The sequence below is a fragment of the Heterodontus francisci genome, chromosome 1 (genome assembly GCF_036365525.1).
Source record: "Heterodontus francisci isolate sHetFra1 chromosome 1, sHetFra1.hap1, whole genome shotgun sequence".
Taxonomy (NCBI): domain Eukaryota; kingdom Metazoa; phylum Chordata; class Chondrichthyes; order Heterodontiformes; family Heterodontidae; genus Heterodontus; species Heterodontus francisci.
In genome coordinates this window covers 122,651,836-122,664,302 of record NC_090371.1, presented here as the reverse complement: position 1 = coordinate 122,664,302, position 12,467 = coordinate 122,651,836, and the positions used below count along the sequence as shown (strand labels likewise).

General features: G+C 47.7%; 1 protein-coding gene across 4 annotated transcripts in view; it reads right to left on the bottom strand.

Moving 5' to 3' along the window:
- Positions 1-12,467, bottom strand: part of kdr (kinase insert domain receptor (a type III receptor tyrosine kinase)) — a 96,966-nt gene that overhangs the window by 9,791 nt on the left and 74,708 nt on the right. For all 4 annotated transcript variants that reach the window (XM_068035180.1, XM_068035211.1, XM_068035189.1 and 1 more), the window contains 2 exons: positions 12,208-12,313; positions 3,589-3,734 (listed from right to left, as the gene is read on the bottom strand). In XM_068035180.1, the coding sequence (XP_067891281.1) occupies positions 3,589-3,734; positions 12,208-12,313 (252 nt within the window). The remainder of the gene's footprint in view (positions 1-3,588; positions 3,735-12,207; positions 12,314-12,467) is intronic.

The window sequence follows — 12,467 nt, the reverse complement described above, 5'->3', positions numbered from 1 at the left end:
CATCGGATAGCAGGTACAATTCTTCCGTAAATTAACTCATGTAAGGAGTGATTCTGCAATCCAGCACTCCCAGCAGAGAATGGAACTCACAACGAGTGTATCTCAGGATAGTGCCTGTGCCTCCAATTTCCCAAGGTTCTCTCCCTGAAAGCACTGGTCCCCGATGGGAGCAAATGAATCATGGAATCATCCTGTAATCCTGTGGGCATCACAGGACAATATATTTGTAATCATAGTCGATATCAATAGTTCATGGAATAATGAAATTCAAAAACAGTTTTCGCTGCAAGCTGCGCAACCGCACAGCAACCCCAAAGTTCCCATGCAGGCCACTCACAAGTCGGCCCCTTTAAGTTACTGTGCGTGCGCAGCCATGCAACAAATTTACAGGGCCTGCACAGTTAAACAAATTGCGGGCACACTACACAAAAAGAAATTGAGGGTATGTTGCCCAAAACACGAAGGAATATTATTAACAGTGACTAATTTGCAAACCTTTTAATGGAGAAACCTGTAGTGAAATGAAACCAATACCCTAAGCAATTTTTGATTTTGCGCCCTCTTTCTGCAATGAATATTTTCTTTGTTAAGGTGGAGATTCTCTCCAGCAATCCCTGTAACCCATAAGTTGCCTGTTTTCAGTATTTCCTCTGTTTTTGAGGTATTTCTTTCCCAGTATGCTTTCACAGCTAAATGTAGTCAATGTTTATAAATTCCCTACATATAGCTGCTACCTGTGATTAAAACACATAATCCATTATTGTCGTGTCAGTTGGAGCTAGATGGAAGTTCATATGACAAATATGCACATGAATGCACATAGTGTCCGCAGACAATGTTGTCAGTGCTCTTGAGTAGATTCACTGCCAGGAAATTCTGACCCTTTAAGTCATGGCTGAAGCAATGATCAGTACACCTCTGTGAATGGGGTTATTTTATTTGTATTTTTCTGCCCTGTTTTCCATTCCTTCTGGATACACCATATACCTCCTACGGTAAAAAGTTTGGGCAAGCCACTTTCTTCAGATGGTCACTGGGAAGCATGCAAAGCATTCACATGATAATTCATCCTCCAATCGTCCCGTGCTCCCTGCACAGAAAAACCTGGCCTCTGCTCAGTGCCATTACACAAGGAGGATATTGGGACTGGGACTTGATCAGACTGAGAGAATCAAAACTGCATTTAACTGTGTGACTCCTCAAAACATTGCTGCAATGTGTCACTATGCCCGAGGGAATTCCCATGTCAGAAGCTTCCTCAGACCCAGTCGCCATACCATGAGTGTCCTGAAAGGCAGGAAGACCCTGGCATACCAGTTAGCTCAGTGGTGGAACGAGAATCCAGACCCTGAAAAGCCCAGAAACTGTCTCTCCTTTAGAGGGGCCTGATCCACCTGTGCGTCAGCACTTATGCAGGGAACATGCCAGTTGACCTCACTGAACAATCATCAGTGGACCCAGTTCAAACTGCCTTTCCTCCAAGAAGTGTTCACAGTCCTATAGGGACTTGCCAACAGTATTCAAAATGTAAGAACATAAGAAATAGGAGCAGGACTCAGCCATTCAACCAAATGACCCCAACTTAACCCTGGATATTCTGTGGAGTCAGAAGCAGAAATAACGGCTGGATTTTATGCGCCCGACCTGAGGCTGGGTCAGAGGCGGGATGGCAAACATGGAGAATCGCGACGTGTGGTGGTTGCCAAGCGATATTACTTGGGGTGGGATAGGCCGACAACGGCCCACCCAGAGGCCAATTGAGGCCCTTAAGTGGCCTATTAACGGCCAATTAAGGGCCTCTTCCTGCTGCCACTAGGATCTTTGCAGCGGCAGGGAGTGCCCCTGCCATGCGGGGAGGGCACATTGTAACACGAGGTGAACTGCCTGTGGCTTTGGGGAAGTGGGGGGTCCCTCCTTCGTGGGCAGTCTGTGGCCCATGGAGGACACCCAGCAGGAACGACTTTACCCCCGGGACCTCCCTCCCCCTGGACTGCACAACCACACCGCCACCCCCCAACCAGGGCCTTCCAGACTAGCCTCAGCGAGCCTGCCTCATTTACCTGATCTCTGGAGTTCCAGCACTGGCCTGGGTTCAAGGCTTCTGCAGTATCGGCAGTAGCCACCACACCCGGTGGTGCTGACGATGCTACTGAGCTGCTGGCCCTGTGATTGGCCGGCATCTCTTTGAGGTCGGATCCCCATCTTTAAAGGGACGGGGATCCTAGCGCAGGGCACTTAGGCAAAACAAAACTGAAGGATCGCTCCGGGGCGGTGGAGTGAGGGGGAGTGGGGGGTGCACAAAAAGGCCGAGGCGGGGTTCCCCCCACTTTTACAGCCCGGTGCCGGGTGCCACACCTCCTACACAAAATCCAACCCATTGTGCCTTCAACTAGCAATGAAGGGCCAGGAATTTTCATTCCAGTGATATATGAAGGCAACTGGAACCAAATATTATCTATTGTCATTACAAATAGCCATCTTGTGATCCTGAAAGCATTCATCTTACTCACTATGAGCTATCAGCTAATTATGTCCGGAATTTTACGCTGGTTGGACGGGAGCCGGATTCCGACGTAAATGTCGATGCCGAACCCGCTTCCGCCCAGCCTGGGGATCCGTCCCATATTTTACGGATCCCCAGGCTTTAATTGGCCCGAGGCGGGACTTCCACCCACTTGAGGCAGGAGGTCCCGCCTCAGTGAGCTGCCAGCCAATCAGCGGGTCGGCAGCTCTTAGTCTCAGCTGCGCCACCAAGAGTGGTGGCCACTGCTGGGACTGCAGCCGAACCAACCAAGGAGGATACCAAGGAGCTGGGACTGAAGGTAAGTTTGGGTTGCCTCACCAAGGGAATCGGTCGTGCCCTGGTGAGGCTAGGGTGGTCGTTTGGGGGGAAGGGGAGACGTCTTGGATCCCGGGGTTGGGTTGGGAGGCGGGGGCGGCCCTCATTCGGGCACCCTGTGCCCGATTGCCAAAACCACCCCCCCCCCCCCACCCGGGGTGTGGAAAGGCCGGCAGCTATAGCTGGGCGACCTTTCACATCCCCGGCACACCGGCTTACCATGGGTAAAATACCCGTGGAGGCGGGCGAGGGCCCTTAAGTGGCCGTTAAGTGGCCACTTAAGGGTCTTGATTGGCCTCGGGCGGGCGGGCTGCTTCTCACCCCCCGCCCCCCCCCCCCCCCCACCGGACCTCCGTAAACTTGGTCGGAGGTGGAATTTGAGCGGTTAGGCCTCCCGGAGCCTGCCGCTCAGTTTTACGCCACCCCCACGCCACCATCCGTATGCGCTGGAGTGGCATAAAATTCCGGCCTATGTTATGATCTATTGTAGCTTTCTGTAACTGTCTCATCAACTGATAGATTGTTTAATCTCTCTACTGCTTTAATACTTTGGATTTTATCTACTGTTGGATTTTTTCAATTTTTTTCCATTCATTGTTCTGTAACATCCCACAACTTTTATGTCCAATCCTCTGAGCTGACCCACAAGTCAAATGAAATGGCTCAGCAGTGTTTCCTCTTATTTTCCTTCTCTTCACAGACCCTAAAGGCTGCCTTCAGGAATAGTAGGATGTCCACCAGATAATTACCGTATTCCTGCTGTGTTGTCGTAGTGGAATTTTGGATCACACCCTTCCTGTTCCTCTGTACAGGAAGCAGGAGAAGTTGGCAGAGAAAGCCCGGAATCATCTTCTATAATCAGTGACATGTTCAGCGGAATATAGTCCTTACCATCCTAAAAAGTACAGGACAGAGGCATTTTTATGAATGTTATGGTCATTGTTTGCAGAGAAAAAAAACACAGAACTCAGTATAACAGCTTTTGTCTGCTCTCTGATCCAAACCTATATTAAGGTTTGAACAAGTTACATTCCGAACAATGTTATCTTTGATTCCCACATGAACTAATATCGACATCATTTATTTAACAATAAATCAGATTCCTGCAACATTTGTTAATTACATGGAGTTTGATTTAGGTACAATAATTGCAATTAATGGACAAAGTATCATTCAGGGATAACAGCAGAAAAGGCATGACATAGTATTACAAAGAGCATCCACATGAGAAAAACTGGCTGTTGAAAAGATTAAACTGACATCTATATTGTAAGTAAAGGAATCGTTTTATTGAAGTCACCCCTAGGCTGTTGTTGGATGTTTAGAGGGAAAAATTCAACAGCCTGTGAAAATGGGCGCAGGGATTGCGATGTGTGATTGACCTGTGCTTCCAATGCAGGCAGCATACAAACTGTGCTGCCTGATAAGTTAAATGATTGCAGCGTGCAACCCAGTGCTAAATGTACTGTTGAGTAGCTGCATGCCTCAGCAGGGAGCCCATATTGGTGCAAAGCTAGCACCACTTAAAGATAGCCTGTACCTCTTAAAAGGATGGTACATTGTGGCTGGGGAAGACTGTCTGACCTACAAGAAGAATGACTAATGGTGCAATAGGGCAGAGAGTGGGCTCCAAGGTTCTCAGACACTGCACAATAGGGCTCGGTGCAGGAAATGGAGAGGAAGAGAAATGTCCTCTATTCACAGGGGGCCATATAGCCAGCAGAGTCAGTGCCAACAGTCAAGCCCAGAGGACCTGGATGCAGTTCTGCAAGAAGTTCAATATCCTCACACGAGTAGTCAAGGTCAGTGAATGTATCTGCAAATGCCTCATCCTGCCAACTGCACCACTAGCCTCACACACTGCTCAATTCATCAGAACCCCATCAGTCACCTAACAATTTCTATCAAGCGAGACTCAAAACTAAGCTTTATAGCTTCATCTCACCCTCACACACTTAGTACTCTGCAAACCTCACAACATACCTCACAGCTTGCACACACTACCAGCTATTCAACCATGACAACCACATCACCCAAACACATTGCACAACACTCACCGGCACACTTTCCTCTCTCTTGCAGGATAAGGTGGCACAGAACCGGATGCAGCAACACCTAACTGGCAGGGGACAAGCATGGCACACACTCTGCCAAGTACCGCAGGGCTCCTCCAGAGTGCATGTGTTGTCTAAGTACCTCAATAGTCTGCTTGATGACATTTTCTGTGGCAGCATGGCTCTTATATGCATACTTCCCATGTGTGCATGGGTTATGCACCAGAGTCATGAGCTGGATTTCAGCGGATAGCCCTTGTTATCCAGTATTCACCCTCTGGTTCATCATGGTAACTCAATTGCACAGCAGACTGATGCAGAATGAAGGCATCGTGACTGTTGCCAGGATTCCGGGTATTGATCTGCATGATATGCTGCGTATGCCTTACACCAGCTGAATGTTGAGGGAGTGGAATCCCTTCTGGTTGTGGTACATTTCTGAGTTGGCATGCTGGGTCTCCAAAGCGATATGCATGCAGTCAATGGCATCCTGCATTATATGGGGAAGCCAGCTATCCAGGCTCCACCTGCTTCTATCTGGTAGGAGAGAATGAAATGTACTCAGCTCTCTTTGCAAAGAGAGCTTCAGTATGCAACAGTGGACAGCGAACTGAGAGATATTGCAAATATCACCTACCCCTGCCTGGAAGGAGCCAGATGCATAATAGTTCAGGGCCATAGTCACCTTCAAAATCACTGGCAATGCCATCCTCGCCGTGCTCTGAGGCTGCAATTGTGGCTACAGCAGGTGACTGATTTCAGTGAGGACGTCCTCAGTGAAAGGAAGATGTCTGTTTCTTGCTGAGGTTGAGGTAGAATTGTTCCCTGAATACCCTGGGATGATATGGCCCCTTGCTTTTTTTTTTATCCTTTCATGGGATGTGAGCATCACTGGCAAGGACAGCATTTATTGTCCATCCCTAATGGTCCTCAAGCAAGAAGGTGATGGTGAGCCACCTTCTTGAACCGCTGCAGTTAATGTCATGTAGGTACACCCATAGCACTGTTAGGAAGATAATTCCAGGATTTTGAGCTGGTGACAATGAAGGAACAGTGATATAGCTCCAAGTCAGGATGGTGTGTGACTTGGAGGGGAACTTGCAGCTGGTGGTGTTCCAGTGCACTTGCTACCCTTGCTCTTCTAGGTGGTAGATGTTGTGGATTTGGAAGGTGCTGTTGAAGGAGCCTTGGCGAGTTGTTGTAGTGCATCTTGTAGCTGGTACACACTGCTGCCAATGTGCCTCGGTGGTGGCGGGAGTGAATGTTTGTGGATGGGGTGCCAATCAAGCAGGCTGCTTTGTCCTGGATGTTGTCGAGCTTCTTGAGTGTTGTTGGAGCTGCACCCATCCAGGCAAGTGGAGAGAATTACATCACACTCCTGACTTGTGCCTTGTAGATGGTGGACAGGCTTTGGGGAGTCAGGAGATGAGTTACTCACCATAGGATTCCGAGCCTCTGACCTGCTCTTGTAGCCACGGTATTTATATGGCTACTCCAGTTCAGTTTCTGGTCAATGGTAGCACCGAGGATGCTGATAGTGAGGGATTCAGCGATGGTAATGCTATTGAATATCAAGGGGAGATGGTTAGATTCTCTCTTGTTGGAGATGGTCATTGCCTGGCACTTGTGTGGCGTGAATGTTACTTGCCACTTATCAGCCCAAGCCTGGATATTGTCCAGGTCTTGTTACATTTCTACACGGACTGCTTCAGTATCTGAGGAGTCGCGAATGGTGCTGAACGTTGTGCAATAATCACGAACATCCCCACTTCTGACCTTATGTTGAAGGAAGGTCATTGATGAAGCAGCTCAGATGATTGACCTCCAACAACCACAACCATCATCCTTTGCACTAGGTATGACTCCAACCAGCAAAGAGTTTTCCCCCTGATTCCCATTGACTCCAGTTTTCTAGGGCTCCTTGATGCCGTACTCGGTCAAATGCTGCCTTGATGTCAATGGCAGTCACTATCACCTCACCTCTTGAGTTCAGATCTTTTGTCCATGTTTGAATCAAGGCTGTAATGAGGTCAGGAGCTGAGTGGCCTTGGTGGAACCCAAACTGAACGTCACTGAGCAGGTTATTGCTAAGCAGGTGCTGCTTGATGGCACTGTTGAGGACACCTTCCATCACTTTACTGATGATTGAGAGTAGACTGATGGGGTGGTAATTGGCCGGGTTGAACTTGTCCTGCTTTTTGTGTACAGGACATACCTGGGCAATTTTCCACATTGCCGGGTAGATGCCAGTGTTGTAGCTGCACTGGAACAGCTTGGCTAGGGGCACGGGTCTTCAGTACCATTGCCGGAATATTATCAGGGCCCATAGCCTTTGCAGTATCCAGTGCCTTCAGCTGTTTCTTGATTTATTTTATTTTATTTATTTTATTTAGAGATACAGCACTGAAACAGGCCCTTCAGCCCACCGGGTCTGTGCCGACCATCAACCACCCATTTATACTAATCCTATACTAATTCCATATTCCTACCACATCCCCACCTGTCCCTATATTTCCCTACCACCTAGCTATACTAGGGGCAATTTATAATGGCCAATTTACCTATCAACATGCAAGTCTCTGGCATGTGGGAGGAAACCGGAGCACCCGGAGGAAACCCACGCAGACACAGGGAGAACTTGCAAACTCCACACAGGCAGTACCCAGAATTGAACCAGGGTTGCTGGAGCTGTGAGGCTGTGGTGCTAACCACTGCGCCACTGTGCCGCCCATATCACGGAATGAATCAAATTGGTTGAAGTCTGGCATCTGTGATGCTGGGGACTTCAGGAGGGGGCCGAGATGGATCATCAACTCGGCACTTCTGGCTGAAGTTTGTTGCAAATGCTTCAGCCTTATCTTTCGCACTGATGTGCTGGGCTCCCCCATCATTGAGGATAGGGATATTTGTGGAGCCACCTCCTCCAGTTAGTTGTTTAATTGTCCACCACCATTCACGGCTGGATGTGGCAGGACTGCAGAGCTTAGATCTGATTCGTTGGTTATGGGATCGCTTAGCTTTGTCTATCGCATGCTGCTTACGCAGTTTGCCATGCAAGTAGTCCTCTGTTGTAGCTTCACCAGGCTGACACCTCATTTTGAGGTATGCCTGGAGTTGCTCCTGGCATGCCCTCCTGCACTCTTCATTGAACTGGAGTTGGTCTCCTGGCTTGATGTGATGGTAGAGTAGGGGATATATCGGGCCATGAGGTTATAGATTGTGGTTGAGTACAATTCTGCTGCTACTGATGGCCCACAGCGCCTCATGGATGCCCAGTTTTGCATTGCTAGATCTGTTCGAAATCTATCCCATTTAGCACGATGATAGTCCCACACAACACGATGGATGGTATCCTCAATGTGAAGGTGGGACTTTGTCTCCACAAGGACTGTGCGGTGGTCACTCCTACCACTACTGTCATGAACAGATACATCTGCAGCAGGCAGATTGGTGAGGACAAGGTCAAGTATGTTTTTCCCTCACCACCTGCCGCAGACCCGGTCTAGAAGCTATGCACTTTAGGACTCGGCCAGCCCAGTCACTAGTGGTGCTACTGAGCCATTCTGGGCGATGGACATTGAAGTCCCCCGCCCAGAGTACATTCTGCACCCTTGCCACCCTCAGTGCTTCCTCCAAGTGATGTTCAACATGGAGGAGTACTGAGTCATCAGCTGAGGGAGGGCGGTAGGTGGTAATCAGCAGGAGGCTTCCTTGCCCATGATGCCATGAGAATTCATGGGGTCCGGAGTCGATGTTGAGGACTCCCAGGGCAACTCCCTCCTGACTGTATACCACAGTGCCACCACCTCTGCTGGGTCTGGCCTGCCGGTGGGACTGGACATACCCGGGATAATGATGGCACAAGCCCCGATGTTAGTAAGGAGGACTTTGCAGGGTCGACAGGGCTGGGTTTGCCATTGTCGTTTCCGGTGCCTAGGTCAATGCCGGGTGGTCTGTCCAGTTTCATTCCTTTTTATTGACTTCGTAGCAGTTAGATACAACTGAGTGGCTTTCTAGGCCATTTCAGAGGGCATGTAAGAGTCAACCATATCTTTGTGGGTCTGGAGTCACATGTAGGCCAGACCAGCTAAGGACAGCAGATTTCCTTCCCTAAAGGACATTAGTGAACCAGATGGGCTTTTCAACAATGGTTTCATGGCCATCATTAGACTAGCTTTTTAATTCCAGATTTATTAATTGAATTCAAATGCCACCTTCTGCTGTGGTGGGATTCGAACCCATATCCCCAGAGCAATACCCTGGGTCTCTGGGTTACTAGTTTAGTGAAATTATCACTACGCCGGCGCCTCCCCATTCAATTGGATCGTGGCTGATCATGTACCACAACGCCACTTTCCTGCACTATCCCCATATCCCTTGATGCCATTAGCATCTGGATATCTATGGATTTCTGTCTTGAACAGGCTCAATGATTGAGCTTCCATGGCCCTCTGGGGTAGAGAATTCCAACGATTCACCATCCTCTAAGTGAAGAAATTCCTCTTTATTTCAGTTTTAAATGGCTTACCCGTTATTCTGAAACTATGTCCCTTGGTTCTAGACTCATCAGCCAGGGGAAACATCCTATCTACATCCACCCTGTCACGCCCTGTAAGAATTTTGTAAATTTCAATGAGATGACAGGCTCAGTTTCCTCAATCTCTCCCCATAAGACAATCCCGCCATCCCAAGGACTAGTCTGATGAACCTCCATTGCACTCCCTCTGTGGGCAAGTATATCCTTCCTTAGATGAGGAGACCAAAACTGTGCACAGTACTCGAGGTGCAGTTTCACCAAGGCTCTATACAATTGCAGCAAGACTTCTTTACTCCTGTACTCAAAACCCCTTGCATGAAGGCCAACATACCAGTTGCCTTCTTAATTGCTTGCTGCACCTGCATACTAGGTTTTAATGACTCACAAACAAGGACACCCAGCTCCCTTTGGACATCAACGCTGCCCAACCTTTCACCATTTAAGGAATAGTCTGTCTTTCTGTTTTTTTTCTACCAAAGTGGATAGCGTCACACTTATTCATATTATATTCCAAGTACCATGTTCTTTCCCATTCACTTAGCCTGTCCAAGTTCCCTTCAAGCTTCCTTGCATTCTCTTCACAACTCACATTCCCACCTAGTTTTATGTCATCAGCAAATTTGGGGATATTACATTTGAGGAGGAGTTGCAAATGGAAGTGAGCACTGTGCAATCAGTAATCATCCCCACTTCTGACCTTATGATGAAGTGAAGTTCATTGATGAAGCAGCTGAAGATGGATGGGCATAGAACACGACCCTGAGGAACTCCTGGAGTGATGTCCTGGGACTTAGATGTTTGGTGTTCATCAATCACAGCCATCTTTCTTTGTGCTAGTTATGACTGCAACCAATGGAGGGCTTCCCCCAATGCTTATTGACTCCAGTTTTGTTCGGGCTCATTGATGCCACACTCAGTCAAATGTTGCCTTGATGTCAAGAGCAGTCACTCTCCTCTCACCTCTGGAACTCAGCTGTTCTGTCCAAGTTTGGACCAAGGCTGTAATGAAGTCTGGAGCTGAGTGGCCCTGGCAGAACACAAACTGAACATCAGGGAGCAGTAAGTGCTGCTTGATAGCACTGTTGATGACAATGGGATCGATGGGCCAAATGGCTTCCTTCTGTGCTGTAAACGACTCTATGACTCTCTGATCTTCCATCATTTTGCTAATGATTGAGAGTAGACTGATGGAGCAGTAATTGGCCAGATTGAATTTGTCCTGCTTTTTGTGGACAGGACATATGTGGACAATTTTCCACATTGTCAGGTAGATGCCAGTGTTGTAGCTGCACTGGAACAGCTTGGCTAGGGGTGTGGCTAGTTCTGGAGCACAAGTCTTCAGTATGACTGCCGGGATGTCGTCAGGGCCCATAGCCTTTGTTGTATTCAGTGCCATCAGCCATTTCTTGATATCACATAGAGTGAATCTAATAGGCTGAAGCCTGACATCTGTGATGGTGGAGACCTCCGGTGGAGGCCAAGATGGATTATACATTTGGCACTTCTGACTGAAAGCCCTTCTCCTCCTCCTCCTCCCTGTTCCAGCAACTTGTTCTGCTCTACGTCTCCTCTGCTCAATCTCTCTGTCATGCTGTAGTCCAAGGGTGATGCAAACAACTACACTCATGTCTGTCTAATACAGAATCCTTGAAGTCAGGACAAAGTCCTCCAGCAACTCCCACATCACTCCCTGTAGACTTCAGCAACTTTAAATAATTGTACAAACCAACAAACACTTCTACGAATTCAACAACACCCTTGCATAATTTACTATGGCTTGACATATGATCACAGTCTCAATACATTTTCAGCAGAAAATTAATTTTTGTAAGTTTATTAGAAGTTGTTTTAATCCACTCAGTTCCTAACATATGTAGAAATCTATCAATATGTAAGAATTCCAAACCAAGCTACCGAAGCATTCATTTAAGTATCACTGCCGTTGTGTTTCTTACTTGAATTTCCAGAATATTAAGTTTCTTTTTTACATACAGTTAATGTTACAGGTATCTAATGGTGAGTGCATCCTTTCCCCTTGTAGTGACAGATCTTCTGATCACTTTGCAAACCCAGAAAGAAGGCATACTTGGTTGTTAATGGAAGCGTCCATCAAGGTGAGTGGGAAAACCCTCTTTTAAAGGGCCCTACCCCCAAAATATATCAAATAAATTTATAACACCCTCAATAATTATTACATTAACTATTTGCCCATTCCCCCCCCACCAAAACACTTTCCTTTTGAATCTAACATTCCCCCCCCAGACTGCCTAAAGTTTGAAGTTCAAACCTTCCCACCATCCCTACACCGTTCCCCCCACTCCCACACTGAAAATCTTACCTCCTCCTCCCTCCCCAACAGCATGACGCCATTTTCCCTGGACAGGAAATTGAAGGCACAGGAGTGGCGGCCGCCACTCTGAAGGTCGCGGGGGGCCCTCAAGATTGCAGGTAAGTCTAATTAAGTGTATTCATTTTATTAATTTAAATATTTAAATTGAGGTCCTCTCATCGCCACCGGGAGGTGTCCTGGTGTCAAGGTCCGTGACGGGCCTCTTGCAGGCCCATCTTCCAGGCCCCCACCACCTGCCCTCCCCCACCTCCCCGCCCCCAGCTACGAAGCCCGACGTCGAGGGCGTGGTAAAATCCAGCCCAATTGACCCTGGATGAAATGCTGTGCAACTATATGGTTTATGTATTGAGCTGTTGTTCTTGTAGTCTAAGAAAATCAACTGAAACTATTTTGTCATGCATATACATTTTTACAAAGACAAGCTTACCTGTTGAGCATTTGCCTGCAGTAAGTTTCCTAAATGTTCCACTAGTTCAGAAAAGACAGGCCTCGCCTTGTAGTTACCATTCCAACAGTCCAGCATTGTCTGATAGCTGAAGGGACAGAACAATTAGGATGTTCAAAATTTATTTGGATACAATATGGAGTCATTAATTCAAAGGGCCCTGTTCATGTCATATGTGTGGGTCCTGCAACATCTTTGAATGTGCTGCCACCTCCCAAATCTGTGGCAATCTCTACTGGAAC